Source organism: Mustelus asterias, chromosome 2 (genome assembly GCF_964213995.1).
Source record: "Mustelus asterias chromosome 2, sMusAst1.hap1.1, whole genome shotgun sequence".
Lineage (NCBI taxonomy): Eukaryota > Metazoa > Chordata > Chondrichthyes > Carcharhiniformes > Triakidae > Mustelus > Mustelus asterias.
In genome coordinates this window covers 81,271,789-81,291,008 of record NC_135802.1, presented here as the reverse complement: position 1 = coordinate 81,291,008, position 19,220 = coordinate 81,271,789, and the positions used below count along the sequence as shown (strand labels likewise).

The following is a 19,220-nucleotide window of genomic DNA, read 5'->3' as shown; positions in this document are numbered from 1 at the left end:
AATTACATATAAAACATTGGTACAAAGAAATCCACAAATTAGACTTAAAATCTAATCTAATCAGATTTAAAGGATTCAGAAATTATGAGATTGGTTATGGAAAGCAGGAATTTTACTTAAGCCTTGATCTTGTAATTAAAACTTAAGCAGCAATAGCGAATAGGAAGCTCATTTTACTCTCCACCCAATTTTCTTAAATTTCACTATCAGCAGTGTTATTGATTTGGTATTGTCTGTTTTGTATTCGCATCCAAGATGAATTTATACCCCTTTGTGACTTATTGCTTTGTCCTCAATTGAATTAGCAGATAAAGGAATGTCAAACATGTTAGGAATTCATATACTAAAATTAGAAATGGTTATTTCCAGACAGTAATGTTTAGAATCTAAAAAAACTGCACAAATATTTTGTCAATACCATTTTAATTCATTCCTTTCAAACTTGACATGAAAGAGTGCAATTATATTGCAATTTTTGTGGTGACTTGAGTGGTTTCAGGTGCACATTAGCATTAAAAGTGAAAGCGTAGCTTCAATGTCAGATCTTCTAATGTAAGTTCCAAAGGCATAAAAGCGGAGTTGTAGGATATACATTCTAAACACTGTCTACAAACTTGAGATCAAACAGCATAACTCTATTACAAAGCAAAGCTGCTATATAAAATGTAATGCTTTTTTAGTTAAGGGGATCAGTTAAAAGGAAAGATCTCCATTTCCTGCTCTGTTTATGCTGATCTGATCACACACCTTTGATGCGAAGTCTAAAATTTTCAATTAAACGTAGGAAAAGGTACTTTAATCTACCTAAGCTTTGTTATAAAACTCATCGCACTTGGAATCAAACAAATCACAATGCATGTTTCTTATTCCAATAACACATCCACTCTGTAGTTCATTAGCAGTCAGCATGTGATATTTGTCAAAAACAAACTCATCACTGTGGAGAAATTGCTGAAAAATAAAAATCTGGGCACTGATTCCACAAACTCCCCCAATATTGATTTTCATATTTTGTTTGATGATGGAAAGTTAGCTGTGGTTCAGTGGTTAGCAACTCATCTCTGAGTCAGAAGGTTGTAGATTCTAGACCCACTCTGGAGACTTCAGCACAAAATCTAGGTTCACAGTCAAGTGTAGTACTGAAGGAGTACTGCACTGTCGGAGGTGCCTCCTTCTGAATGAGACATTGAACCAAGGCCATGTCTTCCCTCTTGGGTGGATGCAAAAGATCCCATGACATTTAGTCAAGAAAGACCAAGGGAATTAACCCATTGTAGCCTGGCTAACATTTATTCCACAGCCTCTACAGCATTAAAGCAAATGATCTGGTCATTGTTATGTTGCTGCTTTTAGGAGCTGTGTGTGTACATTGGCTGCTGAGTTCCCCACATAATAATGGTGACTTCAAAAGATTATAGAAAGCACTTTAATTGGCTATAAAGTGTTTTGCGATGACCTGAGATTCCAAAAGGCACTATGTAATTCCAGGGCTTGATTTTGTGCTCTCTTGCCGATGGGTTTTACAGTGGTTTTGGGGAAAGTGGGTGGGTGTAAAATCTAGTAGTTGCCTACCCAACCACCCCATACTGTCTGAAATTTTATGGGGGGCAGAGGAAGTGCAGGTAGCCCCACCTACCTTTAGGCCTACTGAAGCCCTGAGGCAATTAATGGCCACATCAGTGCTTCATCTTGCCTTCGCAGGTATTCTACCTGCAGCAGGGGCTACCAACACCATTTGGAAAGCCTGGCAGCTTTAGCTGGGCAAAATGGGCAAATGGGGGGGGAATCTCTTTTGCAAACTCCGCTCATCATCCTCGCCAAGACCCCAGACTATTAGCTGTTAGTCCGGGCTCCTTAGCATTGTCGGCTGCTTGTATTCCTAGCAATGGCCACCTCTCCTTGGCTGGCGCTATCTGGAGGACTACAGAGCCGCCAGCCAATCCAATTGGCCAGTAACTCTCTGAGGTTGGACTTTCTCCCGAGATAGGGGGCGACAGTCTCGCCCTAAAATAACTAACGCTTCTCCCTCGGTATTACATTGCTGTGGGGCAGCCATCAGGATTGTGGGTGAACTCCTCATGCCCCCCACCTGCCCCAAAGCCTTTTAACTGGGGAGTGTGTGAGATCCACAGTGCTCCTTGAAATTCAGTCCCAAGTCTGTCTGATTTCCATGATGCTGTATTGGAGTTCACTAAGCAGTTTTCTAAAACTGGATCTCAGTCTGAAATTGTACTTAGGCAATATAAGTAAAGGGAAACTAAAAGATGTAAAATAATTAATCCAGGAAAGAGATATGAGACATCAGACAGAAGGATAAGCTTGGGAATGTGGCCCAAATAAGCATTCTTTATGCTCTGGGTACAAGGAATAAATTGATTTTTAAATTATTTATTCATGGAATGTGGGCATCATTGGCTGGGCCAGCATTGCCAATCCCTAATTACCCTTGAAAATGAATCCGTGAGCTGCCTTCTTGAACTGCTGCAGCCCATGTGTTGTAGGAACACCCACAGTGATGTTAGGAAGGGAGTTTTAGCTTTTGAACCAGCGATAGTGAAGAGGCAGCAATCTAGTTTCAAGTCAGGATAGTAGAAATTACATGAAAATAGCCATTTCTACTTTCCAAGCACAAATTCAACGTGGGAGATATGACAGGGTAACAATTACTAAGACATGAGGGCAAGATAATCTGAACACAAGAAAACAAGAGTTTGGAGCAGGAATAGACCAAATGGCCCATCAAGCCTGCTCTGCCACTCAGTAAAATAATGGCTGATCTTGTGCTTCAACTCCACTTTCCTGCTCATTCCACATTGTCTTTGATTCCTTGAGAGATCAAAAAATCTGTCTGATTCACCGTTATCCACAGCCCTCTGGGGTAGACAATTCCGAAGATTCACAATAATTTGAGTGAAGCTATTTCCCTTCATCTCAGTCCAAAATGATTGTCTCCTCATTCTGAGACTGTGCCACCATGGTTTAGATTCCCCAGCCAGTGGAAACAACCTATCAGTGTTTATCATGTCCAATCTCTCCAGAATCTTGTTTGTTTCAATGAAATTGCCTCTCATTCTTCTAAACTTCAGAGAATCTCGGCCCAATTTATTTAGCCTCTTATTATAGGCCAACCCCCTCATCCCAGGGACCAATCTAATGAACATTCACTGTCACTGCCTCCAATGCAAGTATATCCTTCCTTGAATTATGGAAACCAAAACTGCAGAGTATTCCAGGTGCAATCTCACCAAACCCTTTACAATAATTTATTCTTGCACTCCAAACTTGTTGTAATAAAGGCCAACATGCAATTTGCCATCCCAATTGTTTGTTGCATCTGCAAGCTAACTTTATGATCTTTGTGCAAGATCGTTCTCCCTCTCTCTCTCTCTCTCTCTCTCTCTCTCTTCCCCCCCCCAGGCCAACTGCCACATTCCTCAGGCAGTCCTTTACCTAGCTGTACCTTTGTTTTCCCATTCACGCATTCTGATCACTTAATGGACACTTTCAACACCTTCTCAGCCTTCTGCATTCTCACTTACATTCCCTTTGTCCAATTCCACCACCCTTCCCTACCCTCATAGTATAAATCTCTGCTGACTCTCTTTCCTCTCAGGTCTGATGAAGGATCATCTAAATTTGAAACGTTGGCTCTACTTGCTCTCCATAGGTGTTGTCAGACCTGCTAAGATTTTCTAGCATTGTTCTGTTTTTGTTTCAGATTCCAGCATCCACAGTATTTTGCATTTATCGAACATATGCAGGTGTTGTGCCATTTTTGAATTAAACAAATGCGTGGGGACAATAGTTTGCTGATACATTCCATGCCAATGCCTCAACAAACCAGAGTTGATTTGCCAGCCAAATAGCACCCTTTTCTCATGCAGTATAAATTGTTGCTCTCTTTGAAATTTAGCATTCTTGCAACTGTCCTGATGAATGCAAGATGAAAACTTTGATAGCATATCTCTTTTGTCAGCAACAGATGAACATACATTCAAACATACAAAATAGGAGAATAACTGGCTATCCGACAGGAAGCAAAGAGTCGGAATAAATGGGTGTTTTTCCGGTTGGAGGAAGGTAACTAGTGGCGTGCCGCAGGGATCGGTACTCGGGCCGCAACTATTTACCATTTATATAGATGATCTGGAGGAGGGGACGGAGTGTAGGGTAACGAAGTTTGCAGACGACACAAAGATAAGTGGAAAAGTGAATCGTGTGGAGGACGGAGAAGATCTGCAGAGAGATTTGGACAGGCTGAGTGAGTGGGCGAGGATATGGCAAATGGAGTATAACGTTGAGAAATGCGAGGTTATACACTTTGGAGGAAATAATAACAAATGGGATTACTATCTCAATGGAAACAAATTAAAACATGCTACCGTGCAAAGGGACCTGGGGGTCCTTGTGCATGAGATGCAAAAGCCCAGTCTGCAGGTACAACAGGTGATCAAGAAGGCAAATGGGATGTTGGCCTATATTGCGAAGGGGATAGAATATAAAAGCAGGGATGTCTTGATGCACCTGTACAGGGCATTGGTGAGGCCGCAGCTGGAATACTGTGTGCAGTATTGGTCCCCTTATATAAGGAAGGATATATTGGCATTGGAGGGAGTGCAGAGAAGGTTCACCAGGTTGATACCGGAGATGAGGGGTTTGGATTATGAGGAGAGGCTGAGGAGATTGGGTTTGTACTCGTTGGAGTTTAGAAGGATGAGGGGGGATCTTATGGAGACTTATAAGATAATGTGGGGGCTGGATAGGGTGGAGGCGGAGAGATTCTTTCCACTTAGTAAGGAAGTTAAAACTAGAGGACACAGCCTCAAAATAAAGGGGGGTCGGTTTAAGACAGAGTTGAGGAGGAACTTCTTCTCCCAGAGGGTGGTGAATCTCTGGAATTCTCTGCCCACTGAGGTGGTGGAGGCTACCTCGCTGAATATGTTTAAAGCGCGGATGGATGGATTCCTGATCTGTAAGGGAATTAAGGGTTATGGGGATCAGGCGGGTAAGTGGTACTGATCCACGTCAGATCAGCCATGATCTTATTGAATGGCGGGGCAGGCTCGAGGGGCTAGATGGCCTACTCCTGCTCCTATTTCTTATGTTCTTAGGAGAAGTAGGCCATTCGGCCCCTTGAGCCTGTACCACCATTCAACAAGATCATGGTTGATTTATTTACATTTTGAATTCCACATTCCCATCTCCCCCAATAACCTTTGATTCCCTTACCTAACAAGAATCTATACCTGCTTCCGCCTTAAAAATATTCAATGACCCCCACCTCCATAACAGTATTTTGTCGCAGTGCCTTTAAAAATACTTTTGTTGGTAAGTTAATTCACTGATGGATTAAGAAAAATCTTGATGTATTTTGTGAACCCAAAATCGAAGCCATTTGAAGCTGAAAATTAGCACATAATTGCCTGGAATTTCTGTAGCAATTGTCTGGCAGAAAATCAGGAAAATGCCCAACTCAATTACTTAAATGACTTGAAGCAGGTGTTTTATGCCATTTCTCTAGTGCTCCTGCTAACCTTTTTGCCAAAGTTACAATCTGAGATTGAGAAAGACATGGAAATTCTTCCCCAATGGCACTGTTGCAGGAGTAGCATTAATATTCAAAGTTTTTGTATCACTTGTTCAATTGCTTTGTTGTGCAGAAACCATGCCAAGGTGAACGTGACTTTCCAGCAGACTCCTTCACCTAATTTTTTCTTTGGAATTGATATGGACAGAAGATTATCAGAATTGGGTTGGTTCCTCTATCCAACATTTAATTTTGTTGTCTGGCATGCTCAATGGTAAGGAACAGATCTCCTTTGTAAGTTAAAAACATTAAAATAAGTTTTATTGTTTATAAAAATAACAATCTTCAAAGAACATGCTCGTGATTCAAGTTTACATTTTTATTCTGTATTTAATTGTGCTCAATTATGTTAATTAAAAATTAATATTAAAATTTAGAATAACTTACATTTTTATATTAAAGAATGCAGTTATTATTTTTTCCATTTGAGGAGGCACCTTGAACCTTAATTTGTTTGTTGACCATGAATCTTAATTTGTTTGTTGACCTTGAAAATCGCAGTCATAATCCCTAAAAGTACATGGACAAGCTTCCAGACCTCTGCAGAATCCCAGCGTAAAACTTGATAGAAGGAAATATGGGTGTGCTTTCAGGAAATTATTAAAAACTAAAAGTGCACATAACCTTCTGACATGGGGTGGTAATTGGTTGGGACTAGGTGGCTGTAAGTAAGGATGAAGGGGATGTGCTTTAACTTGCAGGATGTGACAAATGCCCAGGATCTGTACTGACTTTTCACTTCATATGTCAATGACTTGGGTATAGGAATACAAAGTTGTATACACGGGGTTTGAGAGACTCCAAGTGTCAAGAGAACTCGGATTTGTCATATTTTACTTCTGGGTGACATGGCTGCATGTTTCTTTTTCCTGGAAGATGGGCTGTTAGCACTGTAAGTATGGTAATTGGAGTAAGATGTGGAAATGCCGGCGTTGGACTGGGGTAAAGTCCAACAGGTTTATTTGGTAGCAAACGCCACTAGCTTTCGGAGCGCTGCTCCTTCGTCAGATGGAGTGGAAATCTGCTCTCAAACAGGGCACAGAGACACAAAATCAAGTTACAGAATACTGATTAGAATGCGAATTTCTACAGCCAACCAGGTCTTAAAGATACAGACAATGTGAGTGGAGAGAGCATTAAGCACAGGTTAAAGAGATGTGTATTGTCTCCAGACAGGACAGCCAGTGAGATTCTGCAACTCCGGCAGGCAAGCTGTGGGGGTTACTGATAGTGTGACATAAACCCAACAACCCGGTTTAGGCTGTCCTCATGTGTGCGGAACTTGGCTATCAGTTTCTGCTCAGCGACTCTGCGCTGTCGTGTGTCGTGAAGTCCGCCTTGGAGAACACTTACCCGAAGATCAGAGGCTGAATGCCTGTGACCGCTGAAGTGCTCCCCCACAGGAAGAGAACAGTCTTGCCTGGTGATTATCGAGTGGTGTTCATTCATCCGTTGTCGTAACGTCTGCATGGTTTCCCCAGTGTACCATGCCTCGGGACATCCTTTCCTGCAACGTTGGCCGAGTTGCAAGAGTAGGTACCGTGTACCTGGTAGATGGTGTTCTCACGTGAGATGATGGCATCCATGTCGATGATCCGGCACGTCTTGCAGAGGTTGCTGTGGCAGGGTTGTGTGGTGTCGTGGTCACTGTTCTCCTGAAGGCTGGGTAGTTTGCTGCGGACAATGGTCTGTTTGAGGTTGTGCGGTTGTTTGAAGGCAAGAAGTGAGGGTGTGGGGATGGCCTTGGCGAGATGTTCATCTTCATCAATGACATGTTGAAGGCTCCGGAGGAGATGCCGTAGCTTCTCCGCTCCGGGGAAGTACTTCCGTCCAGTACTTCCCCGGAGCGGAGAAGCTACGGCATCTCCTCCGGAGCCTTCAACATGTCATTGATGAAGACGAACATCTCGCCAAGGCCATCCCCACACCCCCACTTCTTGCCTTCAAACAACCGCACAACCTCAAACAGACCATTGTTTGCAGCAAACTACCCAGCCTTCAGGAGAACAGTGACCATGACACCATACAACCCTGCCACAGCAACCTCTGCAAGACGTGCCGGATCATCGACACGGATGCCATCATCTTGCGTGAGAACACCATCTACCAGGTACACGGTACATACTCTTGCAACTCGGCCAATGTTGTCTACCTGATACGCTGCAGGAAAGGATGTCCCGAGACATGGTACATTGGGGAAACCATGCAGACGCTATGGCAACGGATGAATGAACACCGCTCAACAATCACCAGGCAAGACTGTTTACTTCCTGTGGGGGAGCACTTCAGCGGTCACAGGCATTCAGCCTCTGATCTTCGGGTAAGCGTTCTCCAAGGCGGCCTTCACGACACACAGCGCAGAATCGCTGAGCAGAAACTGATAGCCAAGTTCTGCACACATGAGGATGGCCTAAACCGGGATCTTGGGTTTATGTCACACTATCAGTAACCCCCACAGCTTGCCTGCCGGAGTTGCAGATCTCACTGGCTGTTCTGTCTGGAGACAATACACATCTCTTTAACCTGTGCTTAATGCTCCCTCCACTCACATTGTCTGTATCTTTAAGACCTGGTTGGCTGTAGAAATTCGCATTCTAATCAGTATTCTGTAACTTGATTTTGTGTCTCTGTGCCCTGTTTGAGAGCAGATTTCCACTCCATCTGACGAAGGAGCAGCGCTCCGAAAGCTAGTGGCGTTTGCTACCAAATAAACCTGTTGGACTTTAACCTGGTGTTGTTAGACTCCTTCCTGAATTGGAGTAAGAGACAGAGTGACTGCAAGGGCCTAAAACCAACAGTAAAAAGTGGTTTGATATGTTAATAAACCAAGAGGAACTTCAGTCAGAATTTTAAAGAAGGCAATGATAGTAGTTTATAAGTGGATTGCTTTACTTCAAGGTGTAAAGAGGTAAGTAAATGAAGTTGCAATGGGTAAATTTACTGTTTTTAAAGCCTAAGAGCTAAAGTAAAGAAATAAATCTAACCAGCTCTGGGAAGAAAGCTTTTCTGAAGAGGCATAGTGAGATCAAAGGGTAGGAACACATTTAGGGAAATACTGAGACCTATGTGAGGTAGCTGCTTAGATCTCCCAGAAGACAACAGGATGGCTGGTCAGAACTCCCAGAAGACAGTGTGAACAATGCCAAACCTGGAGAAACAGTTGCTGTCAGCCCCAGAGGATACCTCAAAAGTAAAAGGGCATTCATGTGCGGAAAAGCTTACTGGAATTCTATACATTTTAAAATTATCAGGATATGATTCTATGATAGTTGCTAAAAAAGAAAAGGGGTAGATTAGCTCTGAGGGCAGTTTAAGTTAATATTGCTTGGAATAGTTTTAAAGTACTGTTTATTGTGTGAAGCTATTTTTGTGTTCAAGTGTAATTTTGTTTTATTTTCTTAGTATTTTAAAAACATAGTAGTTGGGGACATCATTTCCTGATTTCAGAACAATTTTGTATAGTCATACTATACAAAATTGTAAAAAACATTTTGGCAGCTGTTTCAAGTTTCCCTTTTGGGCTTTGGGAAGCTTGGCATTTACCATCAGTTGTGCTATAACATAAATTAGGATTAATTTGTGTAGATGGGAGCAGAAAGTTGCATAGGGATTTGGACCCATGAAACACACACATTTAAGGGGGCTTGATAGGATAATGAGCAGGGCAGTACTGTGGCAGATGGAGTTCAATATCTGGAAGTGTGTGATCATTCACGTTGGATTTAGTAATAACGAATTGAAATATTCGGGGACTTGGGAGCAGTGGATAACTCTACGAAGCTGCTGATTAACTGTCATTTTCTAAAGATCAGAGGTCAGAACTGATTTTAACTGGGGTGGAAATTGGGTGTTTGGGGAACTGGGATGAATGTCAAATCTTGACTTCAGCAATGTGACGGGGGCGGTTTTAATTCCTGGATTTGATGTGCATGATCCCCAGTAAACTATACTCCCAGATCAGGGGGGAACCAGCTGGCCAGTGAGCAGAGGCTTTATTCTAGGCAGCAGAAGGCTGCCAGTTTGGACCATATGGCTATGTTGTGGACAGGTGTTTTGGGAAGGTCTTGTGTTCAGCACGGAGCATGGAAGGTTAACAAGTTCCTTGTCAGACTTAGTGGAGCAATTCTGTTCCTCGTGGGAACACCAGGAAAGTGAAAACAAATGCAAAATAATTTTTTGTTAGGGCCCTTTTCTACCCTAGATATGTTTTCTGCATTCTTCACATGATGGGGAATTCACAAAAGCTTCCTGCTCAGGCCACCAGTTAAAATAAATTTGTTCTTTACAGTAAAGTCCTGACATTTGGTGGGGTGGAATGGGGGGGGGTTTACAATCCCAAGAGACCATGCAAATGATGAAACCCTGACCAACGAACGTACTTTACGCTGGGAACTAATTACCTAGCTTACATCCTAAAAGTTGACATGTATGAAGGATCAAAGGCAATAAAACTATGTTTTTAATCATCAGACTCGATTGGCCAAATGGCCTCCATCTGCACTGTAGGGATTCTATGGTAATGCATTTAAAGAGAAATTTAGAACATGGAACATAGAAAAACTACAGCACAAAACAGGCCCTTCGGCCCCACAAGTTGTGCCGAACATATCCCTACTTTTTAGGCCTACCTATAACCCTCCATCCTATTAAGTCCCATGTACTCATCCAGGAGTCTCTTAAAAGACCCTATTGAGTTTGCCTCCACCACCACTGACGGCAGCCGATTCCACTCGCCCACCACCTTCTGTGTGAAAAACGTCCCCCTAACATTTCCCCTGTACCCTACCCCCCCAGCACCTTAAATCTGTGTCCTCTCGTAGCAGCCATTTCCACCCTGGGAAAAAGCCTCTGAGAGTCCACCCGATTTATGCCTCTCAACGTCTTATGTACCTCTATTAGGTCTCCTCTCATCCTACGTCTTTCCAAGGAGAAAAGACCGAGCTCCCTCAGCCTATCCTCCTAAGGCATGCCACTCAATCCAGGCAACATCCTTGTAAATCTCCTCTGCACCCTTTCAATCTTTTCCACATCCTTCCTGTAATGAGGCGACCAGAACTGAGCACAGTACTCCAAGTGGGGTCTGACTAGAGAAATTGTTCAATAAAACAAAAACAATGTAAAATTTGTTACAATTATAGTATTTTAGTTGAGAGTGAAAGTGGACTCTGATCAAGAATTAAATCACAGCAACAAGGCACATCCACGTGCAAGCAATGACAGATGATGCATGGGCAGTGTACTCTGTCTACTGTTCTAAATACGTCATGGACAGCTTGCAATCTTTGCACTTCATCTGGGTGGATCTTTTTGGCATTTTCTAAAGTTAACTTCTACTTACTTGAAAACAGTGGATAAGCAAACATTTGAGCCTGCAATGCGCAATCTGGTGTACAAAGATTTTTGTGCAGATAAGCAAATTTGGGAAAGAGGAAGTTATGAATGTCAGGACGTTACTGTAAATTTAAAGAAGGACCCTGTTGACTTCAGTCGGATATCTTTACCACTTGTTTAAAAGAGTAGAGTGGGATGCCAGAGGGTAAGTTGCCCAGGTGATATTAACTGCCTGCCTGGTTTCCACCGAGTGATTAGGTTGAAATTGCCTCTATTGCCTCTAGATCGGGATAGGAAAATGAACCATAAACTCATCTCTCATTTTTTCCCAATGCAAAATCATGATTAAACTATATTCCCAAGCAGCACAAATGCTTTATGGTTGAATTGGTACAGAAGTTCTCTGATCACTTGCACAGTTTTCTTTGACATTGGAAATCCCAAATGTAATGCCTTCATGTGAATTTGTCAGTTATGGATAGATTTTTTACAAGAATCCCAGAGAATTATGGATAACTATATTCTAGAAATGTGTTTTCTATTTTTGAGCAATATATATGTACATATAAAGAATTTCCATAACTTCTACAGGAGGAAGAGGTACATTTTAACAGTATTAAAATAGAATATGCAAAATGTTAATGATTATGCCAACAGAATTTAGTCATTTTTGCTTTTTCAACAAGGTTTATTTACTTCAAAAATTTGACTACAAAGCTTCAGGCGCCAGCTACCATAATAAATGTGTTCAATGACACTGTGATGCAAGGAAAGAAGGGAGCTGTAGCAATTATGGAACTCCAACAAGGTAATGTAATTCATATTTTCTACAACCAGTTTCCTATGATGCCACTTATAGCAATACGTTCGCTGACAAGACATGCCTCTAATACCAATGAATGTTCCTTGTGCTGTTTCTCGTAGATTAATAACATTTAAATATTAATTTTTGATTCTCCATTCCCAGCAGGGATGAATTACTGAGTAGTGCAAAGAATGCCTTACCTGTATAAATAGACCCCACAGTAAGTGGAAACAATCTGTTTCTATCTCCTCTATCTTATCCCCTAGTATTTTTAAGCAGCTCTATCATTTTTTTTCATGAACTCTTCTCTTCCAATGAAATCATTTCCAATTTTTCAAGAATCCCTTTCTACTGGTATTGCCTCATATCCCAAGTAATATTTTAGGAAATCTGCCCACTAGCTAATCCTTCAGTGAAACATTGGGAACAGAAAAACCATCATCCTTATTCCTTGAGGAAATCACAATGCTTTTTTAAAATTACATTTTATTTGACGTGATATTTTTAAAAATCGTCAATCAATTAGGTTAGCCATATCAAAAAATGCTGTATAAATAATTATATAAGGATGGAACTGACAATTATAACAAGGACCAAGAAAGGTGTTTTGTAGAGAATAATACTTATTGTATGGTTGGGACCATGGGTGACTCATCTGAAGTACAACTGGATGAAGTGGGCTGTAGAAATTAATACCCTGGAGTTTTACTTGATTAAATTCATCTTCAAGGAGAAATTTTGCAGAACTATGTTTTTTGTTCAGGGTACTTGGTCACCTCCTTCAAGAAGTTAGGTGCATAGAATGGATTGTATGATGGGACAAATTAGACATGGCTTGTGGAGCAAATTGACTGAGTGAGGTGATCATTATTTCATATTTCATGCTTTGTGACATGTTTTAAAAAGGACATTAAGTAAAAGTGAGCATTTATTACATAGACAAAGGGTGGCACCTAAAAAATAATGGAATAGGGAAAGGATTTGTACGATTATTAAAATTTCTTGTCAATATAAAGCTGGAAGGATAATTAAGTACTTGGATACATATGAAAGGCATTTGATTGAAATAATGCACATATTTTAGTTTTGTATAGACTATCATTGATACTATATTTGGAATAGTGGTGGTAATTTTGAGCATCCTGATTTTGAAAGGATAACCATTTATTGGAAAAGAGTGACATGGGGTTTCTAGCAGTTGAAGATCAATTCATTTTTTTGGAATGTAGAATACTCGTTCTGGTGAGGGCATGAGTTATTGATGCATGTACCCTCTCAGTTCTGCTAACATCCTTATCAATCTTTGTTGCACCTTCTCCAATGCTCCATATATCATTTTTATAATATGGTCTAACCAAGGCACTACACAAGTTTAAAATGACTTTGTTGTTTTCCAATACAATTCCTTTAGGTGAGCGTCAGTGCGTTGTTTGCTTTATTTAATGGAATTAGTTAATAGTCATTTGATAGTACAGAATTAGGTGTTGCTGAAAAGGCATGTTGTCAAAGCTTTTGGTCTTGGACTTGTCAGGACAATTTGCAAGAATACCAATTGTAAAGGGAATAACAATTTATACTTCATGAGAAGAGAGTGCTGATTGGATAATAAGTGGACTCTGATTAATAGAGGCATTGTCATAGAAAATGTACCAGTTTATTGATGATTGACAATTAACTGCTAAGCTTTGTTTAAACTCAAATCTGTCAGGTTGACTCTGGTTGAGGCAATTTAATTCTTAAATGACGCTGAAAACCAATTTAAGACAATGTGGTTCACTTATGTGTTCTACAGCTACATCTATTAATACACAAAGCCCTGTTCTTTGTAGACAAATAAATGTACAAACATTGTGCATGTTTCAAATAAACAAAATAGATGACAGCCATTCTGTGGTTCATTCCCTCAGGCAATGCTTTGACCAATGAGAGTAAACCTGCCTGGTCTGAATTTAAACAAAGCTTGGCAGTTAACTGTCAGGTTTTTAAAATTCATTTAAGGAATTTGGGCTTCGCTGGCTCGGCCATCTGTCATTGCCCATCCCTAGTTGCCCTTGAGAAAGTTCTGGTGAGCTGCCTTATTGAACAACTGCAGTCCATGTGGTGTAGGTATATCCATAGTGCTATTAGGGTGTAAGTTTTAGGATTTTGACTCAATGACAATGAAGGAATGGTGACAATATGTTTCCAAGTCAGGATGATGAGTGGCTTGGAGGGAACTTCCAAGTGGTGGCATTCTCATGTATTTGCTGCCCTTCTCCTTCCAGCTGGTATGGTCGTGAGTTAGAAGGTGTTGTCTAAGGAATCTTGGTGAGTTCCTGCAGTGCATCATATAGATGGCACATGCTGCTGCTACCATGCATCTGTGGAGGAAGGACTGAATGTTTGTGGAAGGGATGCCAATCAAGTGACTACTTTATCCTGGATGGTGTTAAGTTTTTTAGTGTTGTTGGAGCTGTACTCAACCAGACTAAGAGATGAGCATCCCATCATACTCCTGACTTGAGATTGTGGGCAGGCTTTGGGGAGTTGGGAGGTGAATTACATGACGCAGGGTGCCTAGTCTCTGACCTGCTCTTATAACCACAAAATTTATATGGCTCGTCCAGTTCAGTTTCTGGTTACCCCTGGATTATTGATAGTGGGGAATTCAGTGATGGTAATGCCATTGAATGTTAAGAGGCAATAGTTAGATGCTGTCTTGTTGAAGATGATCATTGCCTGGCGCTTGTGTGGTGCAAATTTTCCTTGCCATTGTAAGTCCAAGTCTGGATATTGTCCAGGTTTTATTGTGTTTGGACATGGATTGCTTCAGTATCTGAGGAATTGCAAATGGTGCTATTTTTGTGTACAGGACATAGCTGGGTTTTTTTCCACAATGCCAGATAGATGCTAGTGTTGTATCTATATTGGAACAGCTTGTCCAGGGGTGTGGCAGGTTCAGGAGCAGAATCATAGAAGAAGAAATCATAGAAACCCTACAGTGCGGAAGGAGGCCATTCGGCCCATCGAGTCTGCACCGACCACAATCCCACCCAGGCCCTATCCCCACATATTTACTTGCTAATCCCTCTAACCTACGCATCCCAGGACTCTAAGGGGCAATTTTTAACCTGGCCAATCAACCTAACCCGCACATCTTTGGACTGTGGGAGGAAACCGGAGCACCCGGAGGAAACCCACGCAGACACGAGGAGAATGTGCAAACTCCACACAGACAGTGACCCGAGCCGGGAATCGAACCCGGGACCCTGGAGCTGTGAAGCAGCAGTGCTAACCACTGTGCTACCATATTGTCAGAGCCCATTGCCTTTGCTTTATCCATTTTCTGATATCAGATGGAGTGAATTGAATTGATCCAAGACTGGCATCCGTAATGCTGGGGACTTCTGGAGTAGGCCGAGATGGATCATCCACTTGGCACTTCTGGCTGAAGATTGCATCGAGTGCCTCAGACTTACCTTTTTTACTGGTGTGTTGGCTGTCCATCATTGAGGGTAGGGTTTCCTGCTCCACTAAGTTGTTTAATTGTCCACCACCATTCACAGCCAGGTGTGGCAGGACTGCAGGGCTTAGATCTGACCCATTGGTTGTGGGATTGCTTAACTCTGTCAATGACTCGCTGCTTCTGCTGTTGGTCACACAAATAGCCCTGTGTTGTAGCTTCAGCAGGTTGACACCTCATTTTTAGATATGCTTGTTGCTGTTCCTGGCATGCCCTCTTGCACTCTTAATTGAACCAGGGTTCACGCCCTGGCTTGGTGGTGGTAGAGTGGGGGATATGTTGGGCCATAAGGTTACAGATTGTGGTTAAGTATGATTCTGATGCTGCTGATGGTTCACAGTCTTGAGTTGCTCAATCTGGTCGAAATCTATCACATTTCGCATGGAGGTAGCACTACAGAACACGATGGAGGGTATCATCAGTGCAAAGATGGGACTTTTTCTTCACAAGGATTGTATGGTGGTCACTCCTACCTAAACTGTCATGGACAGTTGTATCTGTGGCAGAGAGGTTGGTGAGGATGAGGTCAAGTATGCTTTTCCCTTTTGTTGGTTCCCTCATCACCTGCCGCAGACCCAACCTAGCAGTTATGTCCTTTAGGACTTGGTAAGAAGTTCAACAACACCAGGTTAAAGTCCAACAGGTTTATTTGGTAGCAAATGCCACTAGCTTTCGGAACAGGCTGCCCCTTCGTCAGGTGGAGTGGAGAAATGCTCACAAACAGGACATACAGAGACACAAACTCAATTTACAGAATAATGATTGGAATGCAGTCTTTACAGATAATCAAGTCTTAAAGGTACAAACAATGTGAATGGAGGGAGCATTAAGCACAGGTTAAAGAGAGCCTTCAACATGTCATTGATGAAGACGAACATCTCGCCAAGGCCACCCCCACTTCTTGTCTTCAAACAACCACACAACCTCAAACAGACCATAGTCCGCAGCAAACTACCCAGCCTTCAGGAGTACAATGACCACGACACCACACAACCCTGCCACAGCAACCTCTGCAAGACGTGCCGGATCATCGACACAGATGCCATGGTACATTGGGGAAACCATGCAGACGGTACGACAACAGATGAACGAACACCGCTCGACAATCACCAGGCAAGACTGTTCTCTTCCTGTTGAAGAGCACTTCAGCGGTCACGGGCATTCGACCTCTGATCTTCGCGTAAGCGTTCTCCAAGGCGGCCTTCACGACACACGACAGCGCAGAGTTGCTGAGCAGAAACTGATAGCCAAGTTCCGCACACGAGGACGGCCTCAACCAGGATCTTGGGTTCATGTCACACTATCTGTAACCCCCACAGCTTGTCTGGACTTGCAGAATCTCACTGGCTGTCCTGTCTGGAGACAATACACATCTCTTTAACCTGTGCTTAATGCTCCCTCCATTCACATTGTTTGCACCTTTAAGACTTGATTATCTGTAAAGACTGCATTCCAATCATTATTCTGTAATCTGAGTTTGTGTCTCTGTCTGCCCTGTTTGTGAGCATTTCTCCACTCCACCTGATGAAGGGACAGCCTGTTCCGAAAGCTAGTGGCATTTGCTACCAAATAAACCTGTTGGACTTTAACCTGGTGTTGTTAAATTTCTTACTGTGTTTACCCCAGTCCAACGCCAGCATCTCCACTTTAGGACTTGGCCAGCTCAGTCTTTAGTGATGTCACTGAGCCACTCTTATGATAGACATTGAAATCACCCACCCAGAGTACATGCTGTGCCATTGCCACCGTCAGTGCTTCTTCCCAGTGCTCAACTGAAGGAGTAGGAACATAGGAACAGGAGTAGGCCATTCAGCCCATCAAGCTTATTGTACCCTTCAATGCAATCATGGCTGATCAGTGGTCTAACTTGATATACCTGCCTTGTCAGTACTGAGTCATCAGCTGGTGGTGGTGAAAGGGGGATCTCATCATCAGCAGGAGGCCTCCTTACCCATTTCATGGGGCTGAGAGTCAATGTTGAGGACACCCAGGGTAACTTACTGTACACCACTCGGCCAGGTCTGTCCTGCTGATAGAACATGGTGATGGAGTTGTTTTGGACATTCTCTGTAAGGTATGACTGTGTCAGACGTGACGCGTCTGTGAGACAGCTCTCCCAATTTTGGCACAAGCACCCAGGTGTTAGTAAGAAGGACTTTGCAAGGTTGACAGGGCTAAGTTATCATTCCTGGAACCTGGGTTGATGCCGGGTCATCCATTCAGTTTCATTCCTTTTTGTAGCCTCTGTAGTAGTTGGATACAACTGAGTGACTTGCTAGGCCATTTCAGAGAGCATGTCAAAATCAACCACCTTTCTGTGGGTCTGGAGTTTATGCCAGGTTTCCTTCCTTAAAGGACATGACTGAACCAGATTGGCTTTTAAAACAATTGACAATGGCTTAATGGTTTTCATTTCCAGATTTATTTTATTGAATTTAAATTTACCATCTGCCGTGGTGAGGTTTGAAACCAGGGCAGAATTACTAATCCAGTGACAATACACTGTGCCGCTGCCTCCTCCCTCATGTCAGTCATCCATTAACTGGTGCACTCTCCATGGCAATGCTTCTATCAATCAGAGTCCACTAGTTTTAATTACTTGAATGTCTGTATTCCTAGGTCTCTCATTCTCCATGATATATGTGATCTCCTCAATATTCCTTTCAAATACACCACTTTACACTTATTCGTGTCGTAATGCATTTGTCAATTATATACACATTCTGTAAATTTATTAACTTATATTTTTCATGTTCTTCCTTTGTGTTAGCTATGCTTCCTTATTGTGCTGTCTCCAAATTTGGTAATTGGGCTTGAATCCCTAGACCAATTCATTGGTATGAATTATGACTAACCGCAGTCCCAGCATTGATCCATCAGGAATGCCACTCCCCACTTTTTGGCAATCTGAAGAGTTACCCTTAACCATTACTCTGTTTTTCTGTTTTATAGCTAAATTGCTATCCATTCTGCTGCTGTCCCCTGACTCTGCGTGTTATGAATTTAGTCATGGGTCTACTTGTGGTAGCTTATTGAAGGCCTTTTGAAAATCCAAATATCTTGCTCCTACTACATTCCCTTGTCTACTCTATCCCTTATTTCTTCAAAGAATTCGATAAGGTTGGTAAAATATGACCTTTCTATTTGAAATCTCTGCTGACTTTCTAGATTATTTTCTATTCAAGTATCTTTTGTACCACTTATGTTAAGCTAATTGGTCAATAGTTCTGTGGAATTATTCTGTTCTCCTTTTTAAATATATAGATAACAGTCAGAGCTTCAAAATGCTGAGAAGCAAAGACAATGCAAATGAAAGCAAACCATTTAACATGGAATATACAAGCCCAAAATTGACCTTGCCTCAAGTAAAGCTAGACACTATAAAAAATCACTGTGAAGGAGGAGTGGATATGTGGATTAGTTAATGTTATGTCCACTTTATGCTTTCAAAGAAAAACAAAAGCTATGTACAACTTTTCCTCAGGAAAATAAATGGAGTAGAATCTGTTATAACATCTGTTGTAATGTCTATTTTCAAATAACTTTAGTAACATTTTTAAAGAGGGGACAGATTGATACTGCTGAAAACACGGTATCATCGGTGTGTAATAGGGGTATTATATGAACATATGAACTTGGAGAAGGAGTAGGTAACCCACACCATGAACCTGGCCCACCATTTAATAAGGTTATGATTGATCTGATTGTCTCCTCAACTCTACTTTATATCTATCCATGATAACTTCTCACCCCCTTGCTTATCAAGAATCTGGCTTTATCTTAAAATTATTCAAAGAGCATTTCCATTGCTTTATGAGGAAGTGTTCCAAAGACTCTCCGTGCTCTGAGAGAAAACAGTTCTTGTCATCTCTTATTTTTAAACAGTGACCCCTGTCACTGTTCTCCCACAAGGAGAAACATCCTCTCCACATCTAACCTGTCAACCCCTCAGGATCTTGTATGTTTCAGTCATGTCACCTCTTAGTCTTCTAAAT

General features: G+C 41.9%; 1 protein-coding gene across 2 annotated transcripts in view; it reads left to right on the top strand.

The window, feature by feature from the left end:
• LOC144509317 (uncharacterized) overlaps positions 1–19,220 on the top strand; it is a 201,626-nt gene that overhangs the window by 74,251 nt on the left and 108,155 nt on the right. For both annotated transcript variants that reach the window (XM_078237978.1, XM_078237988.1), the window contains exons 5-6: positions 5,661–5,801; positions 11,605–11,726. In XM_078237978.1, coding sequence (XP_078094104.1) covers positions 5,661–5,801; positions 11,605–11,726 — 263 coding nt within the window. The remainder of the gene's footprint in view (positions 1–5,660; positions 5,802–11,604; positions 11,727–19,220) is intronic.